At 36.3% G+C, this 15206-nt stretch overlaps 1 protein-coding gene across 9 annotated transcripts in view; it reads right to left on the bottom strand.

Annotated features, from left to right (window-relative positions):
• Positions 1 to 15206, bottom strand: part of Phc3 (polyhomeotic homolog 3) — a 76657-nt gene that overhangs the window by 41826 nt on the left and 19625 nt on the right. For all 9 annotated transcript variants that reach the window (XM_023717772.1, XM_023717773.1, XM_023717777.1 and 6 more), the window contains 2 exons: positions 8217 to 8375; positions 6037 to 6135 (listed from right to left, as the gene is read on the bottom strand). In XM_023717772.1, coding sequence (XP_023573540.1) covers positions 6037 to 6135; positions 8217 to 8375 — 258 coding nt within the window. The remainder of the gene's footprint in view (positions 1 to 6036; positions 6136 to 8216; positions 8376 to 15206) is intronic.

The raw sequence follows: 15206 nt of genomic DNA, 5'->3' as shown, positions 1-15206 counted from the left end.
GAATCATAAATGGATTACGAAGATGAGAAAAGTTACCCAGCAACATACTGAATTAAAAGTGACTAGCTTTAACTATAGAGGTTGCAAGGGAACACTAATCTTATACAAAAATTAATTCATCAAATCACTTGTTCCACTGTAATACTCATGAAAGGCATTTTTAGAAAACTTTTAAAATCTAAATTTGGTTATCATTGAATATATTGCCTTTGAGAACTAGTTTTCATTAACTGAAAAAAATACAAATGGTCTTGAAATGGATTTGTGCATGGCTGTCTATAATTGGGGATACTGTAAACCACTGCAAATGAATGGGGCCACAGAGTATCCCAATTACTTTCATCTGAGATTTAAAATATTTCTGAACAGTAAGACCAAAAATTTCTGCCTAATTTTTTCTCTATATGGAGTAAATGTATCAAATACTTGTAGAGCTAACACTGGCCCTGGGAAGGAAGATGAAGTAAAACAGATCCCAAAGGGACAAACTAAATGATATAAAAGCTGCTTTATAAATATTTCTCCATTTGTGTATATTCTGTGTCTATAGCTATATCATTAACTGATGCTCCAAAGCTATATTCTCTCTAAGTACCACAGGTATTTAGTCACTTCCAGGTACTTTTTGTTTTTTTGTGCAGGGTCTCACTATGCAGCTTGAACTGGTAGTGATCCTCCTGTTTTCAGCCTCCCCAGTGCTGGGATCATAGGTATGCGCCACCACACCTGGACTCAGTCAAAGGCTCTGTGTGCCCCAGGGGTAGGGCCAGTGTGGACTTCCAGGTACTTTAAATGTTCAGGTCAGACAAGTCAAAGTTTTAATCATTTCTACTCTAAGCTCCTGCAAGACTTTCTAAGTGAAACTATGTGGAGCATTATCAAAAATACTTGATTTTTCTAAAGTATTTTACAACAATATTAACATAAATGACCAACAATAACATTATTAAAGTTTAATGTAAAATAAAATGCATCAAGACATTCCTCAGATTGCTACTTGAAGCCCTTCATTAACCAAGATCACTGTTTTGTACTACACTTCCTATTCCTCCAGCTCCACAATTTTCACTCTTGCCAAAACTATTTTTACAATCCTCTAAACATTCCTTGCACTTTCTTCATTTGGAGCCCCTGCTCAATCTATTAACTCAATGCTGTTCTTCCTCAAAGCTGTCTCCTTAAGTATAATCCATCCTTTGAGCTCCAATAAAATCCCACTCTTCTTCCCAGGAAATATTCACAAAGTCCTTGGTTAGGAAGAGTGCAGGAGCCAGGATTTGAACTCTGGCACCACAAGCCCCGCCAGCCCCGCCCATAAGCCACACTGAGATAGCCATTGAGACTGGGCATGTTGGCGCAGGCCTGTAATCCCAGTGCTTAGGAAGCTGAAAACAGAAGGATCACTACAAGTGTATGTAGTGAGACCCTGTAGATCATGCACTAAATATATTAAAAAAAGGAAGGAAGGAAGGAAGGAAGGAAGGAAGGAAGGAAGGAAGGAAGGAAGGAAGGAAGGAAGGGAGTGCCCCACTCCCAGAAGGATTATTCCACTGAATTTGGGTCATATTGGCTTAGCACAATGTCCAGCTTGCTTCACAATTGCAAAGACTGATATTCTGGTTAGTAAGCTCTTGCCTCCTACATTTATTTCTGTGCTGCAAATATTAAGTCTGTGGCATTCTCCTATTATCTACTTTTAAAATATATATTACATGGGTGTTTTTGGAGGTACCTAATTCTATTTATGTTTTTTTTGGGGGGTGGGGTTTTTTGGCTAACATTAAAATCTATTCACATTAATCCAAAAAAAGTCAACAATTATCTAAGTAGAGATACATTAAAATCTCCCAAGAGATACACAATACAGAATTTAACACTTGCCACAAGTGAGCTTCAGACTACATAATATCCAAAAGGTAAATAATCTAAAAAATTGAAAGCATTCCTTCAAATACCTAATAGCACATTCATATAAAGACTTGACACAATGAACACTAAATAATTCTTTTCTTATTTTCCTGTTGCTTTCTGAGATTCTGAAAAAATATGTATGTATATACAATATATGTGATATATATTATTTATATGAATATCTAAATTTTAGAATATGGCTATTTCTGTGATCACCTTAGTTTAAATATTGACAACTGAAATAAATTCCAGCTAGGAATGGTGGTGCATATTTGTAATCCCAGAACTCAGGAGGCAGAGGTAGGAGGATCACTGTGAGTTCTAGGCCAGCCTGGGCTATATAAGCAAGTTCAAGGCCAGCCTGCACTACTTAGTGGGACTCTGTGTCAAAATAAATTAATTAACTAATTCCAACTATGTAAACTATGCTGCCAAAGTATATCACAAAGTTAATTTACCTGATAAGAGATCACATTTCAATTTCCTTGACACAGTCTCACATTTGAGGAAACAAAATTCATCTTTTCTAAAATAACATTATGGTACTCTTATATCCAACTTTCATTTTGCCTAAGCTTTTCACATGATCTAATTATGGAAACTTTCTGACTTGACATTTTGCATGAGGTAAAAAAACTGAGGGTTAAGTAGGATAATAATAAAAACAGTTAACATTTAGTGAGTGCTAATTATAAGACTGTCAAGGAATTGCAGAAAGGTCACAGAGCAGGTTAGGAGAAACCTAAATTTAACTCATCACCATCTTATTACTATCTTATTTCTCACTTTTTACCATATGCTTGATATATTAAGTGAAAAATAAGAGGTTATCGATGCCTAATATACATCAATTTCTAGATGCAGTCTAGTTCAATTTCTAAAGGTATGGAAAAATAACAAAATTGTATACAGTAATACTATATACAATAGCCTATTTGTTTTCAAATTTAATCTAAATCATTTCTATCAAATTTATTGAGGTATAATGCAATAAATGAACAAATCAGTTCTACAAATATATATACAATATTATACACATAACCTTTGTAATCAAGATGTAAAACATTTTCATCACCCAGAAAGCTTACTTATGCTCCTTCCCAATCTCCCCAATCTCCACTACCCTTGGCCTCCTTTGTGTACATAGTAATCTATAATAGTTTTGTCTATTCTAGAATCTCAGATGAATGGAATTACAGAAGATACAAACCTAGCTTCTTTTGCTAAATGTAATGTTTCTGAGATACTCCATAGCTTACTCCTTTCTATTTCTGAATATACCAATTTGTTTATCCATTCAGCATATAAAAGACCTTTGGTTATTTCCAATGTGGTGTCTTAGTTACTTTTCTTATTCCTGAGACAAAATACCTGACAACCAAAGTTAAAGAAGGAAAGGTTTATTTTGGCTCAGAGTTGGTAGAGGCTTCAATTCATAACTGGCTCCAAGGTAGGGTAGTTTCACAGATGGACATCACAGAGGAGAAAGAAGCTCATGGCAGCCAGAAGGCAACAAGACACAAACTACAAGAAACTAACAGCAAGCCTCTTTTCTTTCCCTTACATTGTGTTCAAACTACCAACCCTTAGGGTGAATAGCACTCTAGCCTTGATCCTTGCACCCTTAATTCTAGCACTGCACCAATAATCAATCACACACTCTAGATCCAGCCACCTCTGAAAAAGCTCACCAATGATTACGTAAGGTTTTGGAAGGACATCTAGACACAAGCCATAACAATGCAGCTATTCTGAACTGAGCTGCTATGAATATTTGTATATGAGGCTTTACGTACTGGTACACTTTGATATCCTTCAAGGTAAAAGTTCAGCAGTAGAGTTGCTAGGTCACATGTTCAGTGTATATTTAACTTTCTAAGGAACAGTAAGACTGTTTTCTAATTGTACTATTTTGTACTCTCATAACCAATGCCCCACATTCTTACAAACATGTGCCATTACCAGTCTTCTGCAATTCAGCCATCCTAGTGTATGGTGATGCTCACTATAGTTTTGATTTGTCTGCCTGCCTGCCTCCCTGACTCCTTGCCTGCCTGCCTTCCCTCTCCTCTCTTTTTTTCATTTGAGACAGGGTCAAACTAATTCAGGCTGACCTTGAACTCACAATATAGCCCAGGGTACCCTTAAATTCCTGTATTCCTCCAGCCTCAGCCTTTAGGGCTGAGATTGTAGGTATGTGCCACCACTCCTGGTTCACTGATTTGCATTTCTGTAAAGATTTATGGTGTTTGTTGAGCATTCTTTCAGGTGTTTATTGGCCTTTTTCATATTATTTGTCTAGTGTCTCTTCAAAAATTTTCCCCATCTTTAAATGGGTTGCTTATGATATTATTATAATCATACTTCATATATCCTGGATATAAGTTTTTTTTGGTCAGATATATGTATTGTGAATATTTTTCCTGTGGCTTGCTTATTCAGTTTATAATGATCTTTTAGCTTTTTTTTTTTTTAATGGTACTGGGGATTGAACTCAGGACCCTGCATATGCCAGGCAGGTGCTTATGTTGCTAAGCTGTCTCCCTGACCATAATGATGCCTTTTAAAGCCTAGTTTTTAATTCTGATAAGATCCAATTTATCATTATTCTCTTGTACGGGTAAATGCTTTTCTGTGTCCTAAGAAAGTCTTGCCTACCCGAGAGTTGCAAAGATATATTCCTGTTTTCTTCCAGAAGCTTAATAATTTTGCTTTTATGTTTAGATCCACATTTTACTTCTAATTTATATATATGAATAGCATGAGGAGAAAGTTCAGGTTTATTTTGTTTGTTTGTTTGTTTGTTTGTTTATTTATTTATTTATTTATTTTGTGGTACCGGGGATTGAACTCAGGACCCTGCACTTGCCAGGCAAGCGCTTATTCTACTGAGCTATCTCCCCAGCCAAATGTGAAATTTTTGACTTGTGCATTCCTGTTGGTGCTCAAAACATTTCAGGTTTTGGGTTGTTTTTGTTTTTGTTTTATTTTTTTTATTTTTTTGCAGAACCAGGGATCGAACTCAGGTCCCTGTGCTTGCCAGAGAAGCACTTATTCCACTGAGCCATCTCTCTGGCCCCCAGGTTTATTTTAAAAGTAAAAATGTACTGTACTTAATTTTTAAAACGTAAAATTGGCCCAAATTTGTAAGTCAAAATTACACTCTCGTGGGGCCAGCAAAATAGCTCAGTGGACTAAAGCACCTGCTTAGGCAAGCTTAGGCAAGCACAGGGACTGCGGTTTGATCTCCAGAACCACATGTTACACCAGCCCCATCCCCAGGACAGACTAAGCTGGCCACAGACTCCAGGCATAGTAGTGTATGCCTGTAATCCCAGCATTAGGGAGGCAGAAAACAAGAGGATCACTATGAGTTCGAGCTGTATAATGAGACCTTTTAACAACCAAATATATTAAAAAATAAAAATTATGCTCTCCTTCAAAAAAATGTTTTGCCCAATTTAATTCATCTTAAACTTAAAGTCCACCATCCACCCTGACTTATTTATTACCAACTATTTGCAAAACGATCCACAATAAAGGATACATCTCACATATTGAGAGAAATCTGTTCTAAAATAAAACTAAAATACAATGCCAGGGGCTGGCCAAATAGCTCAGCAGATTAAAGTGCCTGCAAGCAAGTGCAGGAGCTGGGGGTTTGATCCTCAGACCTGCCATACTGGCCCTACCCCTGGGGAGTGCTGAGACAGTAATTGAGACTGGGCATGGTAGCACACAAAATCCCAGCTCTTGGGAGGCTGTAAATAGGTGGATCACTATGAGTCTGATCTAATAGTGAGACCCTGAACACCCTGTAGATCCTTCCCTAAAATAAAAGAAAATAAAAAATACAATGCCATTAGCAAAACCTTCATTAACCTTAACATTTGTTTACATGTCTTCATACGGATGTCAAATAATCTAAATATCTGTATTTAACTGTATCATAATTCTATAAAGCAAAAATATTTTCTTGAAGTTTTTACTATATTTGACAAAATTTTAATCTGAAATGCATGAAAAGAGCTCTGGAGCCATCAGTAGCTGAAATGCAAATGTAACACGTATCTTTAATCTGAAGACCCAGACCTCAGGTACCACACTGAAGCCAGACAAGCTCACCTGAGTAGCTGCAGACTGACAGGAAGATGATGATGGCGACGAGACAACAGGAATGTCAGACTGTACAGCAGCCACAGTGGTAGCGGGGGTGAAAATCAGCTGTACAGACAGAAAACCAAAAAAAAAAAAAAAAGAAAGAAAAAAAAAGAAAAAAAAAACCCTAAGACAAAAGAACATGTCCCACACACAATGTATAGCAAGCAAGAGACTGAAATTTGTGACGGAAGGACAAGGCAGCTGAGCACTGCATCCTAAGTAAAAACATTTTACATGACAAAGAGAAGTTTCTGATAAAAACTCAAAAAAATCATACACAGTTCTGAAACATCTCATGATTCTATGAGTAGAAAAATAAATCAATCCTTAAGGAAGAAAATATATTTTGGTGATATGAAATCTTCATGCCAAATTTTGTCCCAAAAAAAAAAAGGTATTAAATTTGTCCTAGCTCAAACTACTGTATCAGTATTCCTAAAATAAAAAGTTAAAAATAGAAAATTACAGCCTCTATTTTGGGACACAAACTAAATTTCAGAGAAAAACAGAAAAATAAAAAGTCTCTTTAGTCATCTTCAATGTAAGGTTAAATACACTGCATGATAAGTTACAATGTTTCTTTCAGCTTCAAACTTACTACAGGACAAAACTAATTAGGTTGTCCTAATTTTAAAACTTCGGAAATAGTCTAGATGCAAATGTTACAATGTTAAAATAGGACAACATAAGAGCATCATTTTAAGGAAAGGAAAAACATTCTATTTACTTATATCTTTTCAAATTTTTAATATTAAACATCATTAAATTCTAAAGCAGCAGAATCCACAGATTATCCTATTTACTTAGTACACTCTGACAGTAGTTTCAAAAAAGATATATTCTAAAAATACTTCAAGAACTATTTGGTTCTTATTATTGCATAAATTAAAATACTAAGGGAGCTTTTAAACGTTAGTACAAGATATCATTAAAACCAGTTCAATATTTTACAGAATTCAACAACAAAGGACAGCTTTTACAAAATAGTAAATCTCAATACAAACAGCTTGAAAGCACTGAACCATATAAAGTTACAAATTTTAGGGGTTAAAAATGGCAAATAGCACCCCCTTCAACTGGTTATTACCTTAAAGCACATTTTTTGTATAGAACATGTCATGGGGGGGACAGACAGATGTTAATAGTTATTGAATCATCTGTGCATAAGGGGCAAGTCTTATAATTATGCTTCCCTGTTTTAAATAGGAATCTCCCCAAGTTTATATGAAGAACTGAAGATCCAGATACATATTCAAGACTGGACAACAATGAATGCATAGTAGACTTTCCTAAAGTCTTTACATATCTTGATATATGAAAGTCATCTAATTTCTACATTCCTTTACATTGGAAAAACAGTAGGTACTCAAATAAATAACCAAATCAATATTCATGTACTTAAAAAATCAAAATGTGTATAAAAACACAATAGAATACAAAATGGGAAATCAAAGCTAAGAATTATGCATTAAATTATAAGAACTCCAATCGAGATATTATGACATAGTCTTGGGATATATATTCTAATAGCTAATAACTAGGTTTTTAACATTTCTCACTATTTTGTCAAATCTAAGATGTCTATTATAACTATACCATAAATCAATTGTAAAATATATCTCAACTTCAGAGATGTTAAAGTATAAGGGGGGGGTGAGTCTGAACTGACAGCACTGGGAATGGAACCCAGCCCTCAACTATGTCAGGCAAGTGCTCTACCACTGAGCTACATCCCCAGCATCTTTTTATTATTTTTATTTTGAGACAAGGTCTCATTAAGTTTTCTAGGTTGGGTATGAATTTGAGAACTTCCTGCTTCAAGCTACCAAGTAGCTGAGAGAATAGGGTGGTATAACCTAACCTACTTGAAAAACAAGGCTTTGAAATTAAAATTTAATATTAAAAATAATTCTTTTACATTACAGAATTTTTATTAGTTTCCAAATACTAATAATTACTATTTACTAAGAACATCTACTAAATCAAAGTAGAATTTTTCATTATACTGATAAATGTACAAGAGCTGAGTATACACACACAAAAAAATGCTAACCATTTCTTAAGTATTAAAAATGTATCACTGCACCGAATAAAGAAATATTTGATCTCTTACATCCTTAGACACTGAAAAGCTCTTATCTTACCATTTGGGCTCGGAGATACATTTGAGCTTGGCTTGCCGTTAGAGTAGGAGAAGTACTCCCTAGTAACATAGTCTGTTGGGTAATACTGCCACTGGTAGAACTGGAAGCTTGGGAACGGCTTATTAACTGTGCAGGTGTAGGAGAAGTGGAGAGGTTGATCTAAGGAAGAGAACATATCAGGTCATAGTCTTCCATTTCTTCTTTCCATGTTACTGAACATCACCAAGCTACAGCAAGGTCATCAATGATACAAACTGTGGCTAAAACCTCAAAAAGAAGACCATTATTAGCAACAGACATCCTTACTTTGGGCAATTTGCACATATGAAAATAACAGCACACACTGGTTATTTTTAAGGATATCCACAAGTGTTTCAATTACACTCCTGGTATCTTAAAGCATCATTTCTACTACATCCCAGAAATTAGAGCAAGATTTCCATTATTTTATTATTTCACATAACTTAAAATATTGTAATCAATAGGTTATACTGTTTTGTCATTAGTGTATACTATTTAGTCACATTTTGAGGGGTTTCTGAACCAAACAAAGTTAAAACAATTTATTCACATATATAATAAACATGTAAGTGGCATAATTAGTGTAAGCTCTAACTTAAAATCTCTCGGAGCAGAAGAAAATATAATTACTACATAGCACAGAAAAATAGTGGTAACTGGCTATAAAATTAAAGCATAAACACTATGTGGAAGTTTCCTATCATCTTGAGTTTTCTTTAACTGTGTATTGCTTCTAATGTCTTACCTATTTTTTTATTCTCTTTAAAATAAAACGTAAAAAAATAAACTTCTGTTTAAGAATTAGTGTACAGTCAACTTTGTGAAGAATACATAAACTGATAATTATATCTGTGAAGGGAAACTGGGGCAGGTGGATTGTACAAAGGAGATACATATATTCTTTATATCCTTCTAACTTCAGATTGTGTGCATGCATCAACCTTTTTAAAGATAAATAGGAGCTGGGGAGATAGCTCGGCAGCCTAAGCACCTGCCTGACAAGTGCAAGGATCTGTGTTGGACCCCTGGTACTGCATGCTTTGCCTGCCACTGACACTAGGCATGGAGGCACACACCTGTAATCTCAGCGCTGGGGAGGCTGAGACAAGAAGATCACTACAAGTCTGAGCTGCATAGTGTAGGACCCTAAACCAAATAATAAAAGATTTTTTTAATTTAAAAATAAATAAGTAAATAAAATTTTCAAAAAGAAAATAATACAGCCAGTTGTGGGGGTGCATGCCTATAATCCCAGCATTCAGGAGGCTGAGGCAGGAGAATTGCTGTGAGTTTGAGGCCAGCCTGGACTACATAGTGAGTTCAGGCCAGCCTAAGTCACAACCCTGGCTCAAAACAATGAGAAAGAGAGACAGACAGACAGAAAGATATTAATGAAATGCCAGCTTAATATGAAAAATTACAATAAATAAATTCAAGAAGGAGAAAAGAAAATTCCTAGGTTCACAAAAGGAAAAAATTTAAAGCCAGGGATACAAGCTCCAGCTGACATCAAAGCAGTTTGCAGTTGTCTACAGACAGATGCCCAGGAAAAAGCCAGTAGTAATATTGCTATTTTGAGACAAGTTCTTAAAAAGGGCTGCTCAGTACATGAAAGGAATGTGAAAAAGAGCTCCACTCACACACTCATTGAGGAGCAAGATAGCTATCATCTGCCCTGATGACACTACATGAGAAGAGGGAGGTACCTATGAAAATCAAACTTCACAGCGGAGCCATGTAAAAATTGGCACAGAATCCAAATTTACACTCCCTGCCTGGTTCCATAATCCATAAGGGTTCCCAAGAGGGAGTGAAGACTCTCCAGCCATCATACCCTGAAAAAACATCAATTTGAACAACTATCCATTACATTAAATTACTTTTACAAGAGCTAAAGAAACCAAATGAGAGATCACAGTATCTAGTTATAGCATAAAAACAATAAAAGATGCACTGAAAAGGGATCGAAGAACACTTTCACTCTATGTCACTGTTCCTTCAATCCTGGACATCACAGCACAGAAAGAGGTATCAACTGCTTGGGGGAAGGAGGAAAAAGTAAGCTTGGGACTCTGTCTTGAACCCCAATACTGGGCCTGCCATAGTAAAAATCTAGCACCAGACAGACTCACTGTCTGATTCCACACTGGTTCCCATGGATGGGCCTCTTGACCCCCTGGCACCAAGTGAAGCACACAGCCCCTGGGAAATGGATTTGCACTCTAGTCTATATCACCAATTAGTGCAAAGGGCTTGAGCTCATACAAACCTCAGCAACTGGCATATCCAAGTAGCCATGGGCTTTAGGTTGCCACTCCTAACCCCAACCCTTCCCACCTCCCACTCTGGATTGGCCTCAATAGCCATACAATTCTAGTCCAGGGATTATTAGTCCTGCCTTCACCAGTCATGGCATGCCTGGGCTTAGGACACTTTCAAGACTGCACCAGCTTTAGTGGTTCTGCAACTTCAGAGCTGTTTGCTGTTGAAGGACATTAGTCAGGCTGAAAAGACTGGAATACATACCTACTTCTTCAACATACAGGGATAGAGGAACAACCACAAAAATCAAGAATAATCAGGGAAATACCACATCACCAAATGCAGAAAAGGTTCCAGTGACTGGCTCTAACAATAAAACAGAAATGATTAATTGCCTGAAAAAAATTCAAGCTAATGGTTTTAAGAAAGTTCTGTCAAACTTTAAAGACTCAGAGATGTATCCCAGAAATTTAATAAGAGATTGAATTATTTTTTTAAAAAATCAAACACATCTTGGAGCTGAAAATATGCTGTTGTTGTTATTAAAGGCAGACCAGGCATGATGGCCCATGGCTGTAATCCTAGCACTCTGGAGTCTGAGGCAAGAAGAATGCTGCTAGTTCAAGATTAGCCTTAAAAAAAAAAAAGCAACACTGCATCAATATACAGACAGACCAGGGGCTGTCTGATAGCTCAGCAGAATAAGCGCTTGCCTGGCAAGTGCAAAGTCCTGAGTTCAATCCCTGGTACCACAAAAACAAACAGATGAACCAACCAAAATAATCTGTAGGGGCTGGAGAGATGGCTCAGTGGTCTAAAGCACCTACTTAGAACAAGCTTAGCAAAGCATCAGGGACCACGGTTCAATCCCCCAGCACCACATGCCAGCCAGCCCCGCCCCCTGGTGGGCTGAGCTGGCCACACACACACACCTCTCTCTCTCTCTCTCTCTCTCTCTCTCTAATAAAATAAATAAATAAATAAATAAAATTTAAAAAAAAAAACAAAATAATCTGTAAAGCAGAAGCAGATTATTTGAAAATACATAGCCAAAGGAGGTAAAAAATAAATGAAGAAAACTTTCAGGATTTATGGGATTTCAAAAGAACAAATGCACAAATGACTGGAGTTCAAGAGTAGATAATTAAACATTTTGTTAGAAGAAATCCTATCAGAAAACTTTCCAAAACGAGAGAAAGATATAAATATACAAGAAAATCAAAAGTCTCCAATTAGATTCTACCCAAATAAGACTACTATATAACATACTGTAATCCAACTGTCAAAGTCCAAAGACAAAAAGAACTTGAAAGGAACAAAAGAACCAAATTATATATAAAAGAGTTACAATAAACCTAGCAACAAACTTCTCCTTATATAAAGTTCTCAGGTCAGACAGAGAGTAGAATGATGTGCAGTGGTCCCTCACTTATTGTGGAGGTTACATTCCCACAGTAAGTGAAAATCAGTGAAGTAGCGATACTGTATTTATTTTAGTATATATATGTACTAAAACACTTCTAATGCTCATAACCATTTTCTAAAGTCAAACCTATGTAATTTTAACAACATACATATACTTTATGGTTCAGCATGTATTCATTCACTAAAGAAATAAATTCTGTAAACAGTATAATTTATTTCAATGTTAGAATTAATATTTTTAATACATTTTATATATTTTAAAATTTTTAGGTAAAAATCATCAAAACTATAAATACTATGCATATAAATATGTATATAGTACTATACACTGCCACAAAATCCCACAATACAACAAAAATCTATGATAAATAATTTAGATTAATATTTTTTGAAAGTTCACACAACAGTGAGTCAAACTGCTCACTGTGAAAGTCAAATTGCTAAGTAACGAGGGATTACTGTGTTCCCAGAAAAAACTGACAATCAAAAATACTTTGTCCAACAAAGTCATCACTCAGAACTGAGATAAAGATATTTCCAGGCAAAAACTTGAGAAACATCTCTGTTGGTCAGCGATATGTACATGCAGTTTTTTCTTTTTTTTTTTAATTTTTATTTTGCTATATCCTTATCTACTATTGGTATCAAGGTAATGCTGGCCTTAAAGAATGAATTTGGAAGTATTTCCTTCTCTTTAGTTTCTCTGAATAATTTGGGAAGAACTGGTATTAGCTTTTATTTAACTGCGACAAAATTCAGCAGACAAGCCACTAGCTCTGGGGCTTTTCTTTGATGGTAGGCTTTTTATTACTAATTCAATTTCCTTACTCATTATTAGCTGGCTCATAGTTTCTATTTCGTTATAGTTGAATAATAGATCACATTATCTTACATTTGCCAGTAAGTTTTACACTTTCAAATGCTTTCATGTTACTCATTAGTGCCCTGCTTTTCAACTTGAAAAGCTCAATGTAGCATTTCTTGTACCACACATGTAAACATTTTCAATAAAATAACATTGAACTGAGAACAGCAGCAGATTAAAAAGATCACTGATCATGATCATGAGGGATTTGTCCCAGGGATACATGGATGGTTCAACATACACAAATCAATAAATATGAAGCATCTTATCAGCAGAATAAAAGACTAAAAAAAGATCATTTCAATAGAAATGAAAAACATTTGACAAATTCAGCATCCCTTTATGACAGAACTCTTAACAAATGAGGAACAGATGAAATATACCTCTACACAATACTAGGCCATCCATGACAACTCACAGCTAACATCATACTGAATGGGAAAAGGCACATTTTGTTCCACCTCTCTGTCCTGCTTTCATTAATTTAATTACACAATTAAAAATATAGTTGAGGTGTTGAGGAGATAGCTCAGCAGTCTAAGTGCCTGCCTGGCAAGCACAAGGACCCAGGTTCAATCCCCAGTACAACATGCCATGCCAGTCCCAAAACCCTGGGCATGCTGTGCCAGTCACGGAAACTGGGCATGGTGGTGCACACCTGTAGTCCCACCTTTGGGGAGGCAGAGACAGGAGGATCGCTACAAGTCTGAACTGCACAGTGTGAAACCCTGTACTAAAAAAATAAATAAATAAATCCATTTAACAGGACTGGGGATATAGCTCAGTGGCAGAGTGCTGTACTTATCTAACATGTTCTAGGCCCTGGATTTGATGTCCAGCAACACACACACACACACACACACACACACAGAATATTCTGGATAAAGTCCAACTTCCACAGCCTACTTCTCTAGTATCATCTCCTCCACACTCCTCTATACACATCCTTCACATTTTCCAAGCATAGGTATATGCAACACCATAATTTCTCAGTTCCTTTATGGCATAAGTGACAATGCTTCTGGCTGGACTGAGCATCTGCCCACCATCATGTCCCAGACTATACCTATACTTGAGACAGCGAGTCCAAGTTGCATAGCGAGACCCTGTACCAAAGAAATAAATAAATAATTTTTTAAAATAGAGAAAAGAGAAAAAGAAGAGGAGAGGAGAGGAGAGGAGAAGTGAGCTGGGGATGGTGGCACTGTAATCCCAGATTCATGAGGCTGAAGCAAGAGGATCATTGTGAATTTGAGACCAGCCTAGGCTACAAAGGAAGCTCAAGCTCAGACTATACAATCATCTGCTCTAATGAACTTTTTCAAGCATCCCTACATCTCAAAATAGAACTATCTCCTCACCTCCTCCTTTTTGCTTGTTACCCCCTCACGCATACCTCTAACATAGATTTTTATCTCACCTTTCTTTAAGATTAGAAACCATGTACTTTCTCTCACACACACACACACATATATAGTTATAGTTATAGTTATATAATATCTGTGAAATGGACTCCTTCCAAAGAAGTTCACTAAGTTATTAAATGTCATGTTATTTTAAGGCTCACTATAGTTTTCATGTAATATTTAAGCCCATCGCCAAAGTGTGTGTGTACACGCATCTGTGTATGCATGTGCACATATATGTGTACAAAAGACAGAAAACAATTTTGGCATATTCCCAATGACACACAGTAAAAAATGCAAGCAGGATGGTGATACTAGTTCAATTTAACTTTTGATGTGCTTTACAATAAATTATTAGCAAGCCCCTCAACACTATTCTTTTTCGTACCATTGTATATGTAGTCATCTTGTATAAATCTTTGATCCAACAATTAAATCACTCTGCAGGTAGAAATAGACCTCATTTTTGGACTCACATGTTTTAGACTTAAGATCCTGTTTAAAAGTATACTGATATTACCCTAATTAACATCACTCAGCAATAACAATGCCTTGGTACATTTTATTAGATGGTGATTCTTTAAAATATGAAAGGAGAGAAGAGAATGAACGGAGCTATGGGAGGAAGTTTAATAAGGACACCTTCACCTCCTTTAAAGAACATCACAACAAAACTCTTCCTAAAAATGATTAGTTGATGGCTAGTAAACCTGAGTGGGCTTTTAAAGGAAGTAGAATACAAAAGTATAAACAGAATGATCTTCTAGAAAGAAAGAAAGAAAGATTGTGCGGGGAAGATAGCTCAGCGGTCTGGGCACCTGCCTGGCAAGCACAGGGACCCAGGTTCGCTCCCTGGCACCACATACCATGCCAGCCTTGGAACCCCAGGCATACTGGGCGGCCCCAGAAACCAGGTGTGGTGGTGCACACCTGTAATCCCAGCACTGGGGAGACTGAGACAGTGAGTCCAAGTTACATAGCGAGACCCTGTACCAAAGAAATAAATAAATA

Source organism: Octodon degus, unplaced genomic scaffold, assembly GCF_000260255.1.
Source record: "Octodon degus isolate 3935 unplaced genomic scaffold, OctDeg1.0 scaffold00055, whole genome shotgun sequence".
Taxonomy (NCBI): domain Eukaryota; kingdom Metazoa; phylum Chordata; class Mammalia; order Rodentia; family Octodontidae; genus Octodon; species Octodon degus.
Note: the sequence above shows the minus strand (reverse complement) of the source record. Positions and strands in the feature narration are given on the sequence as shown.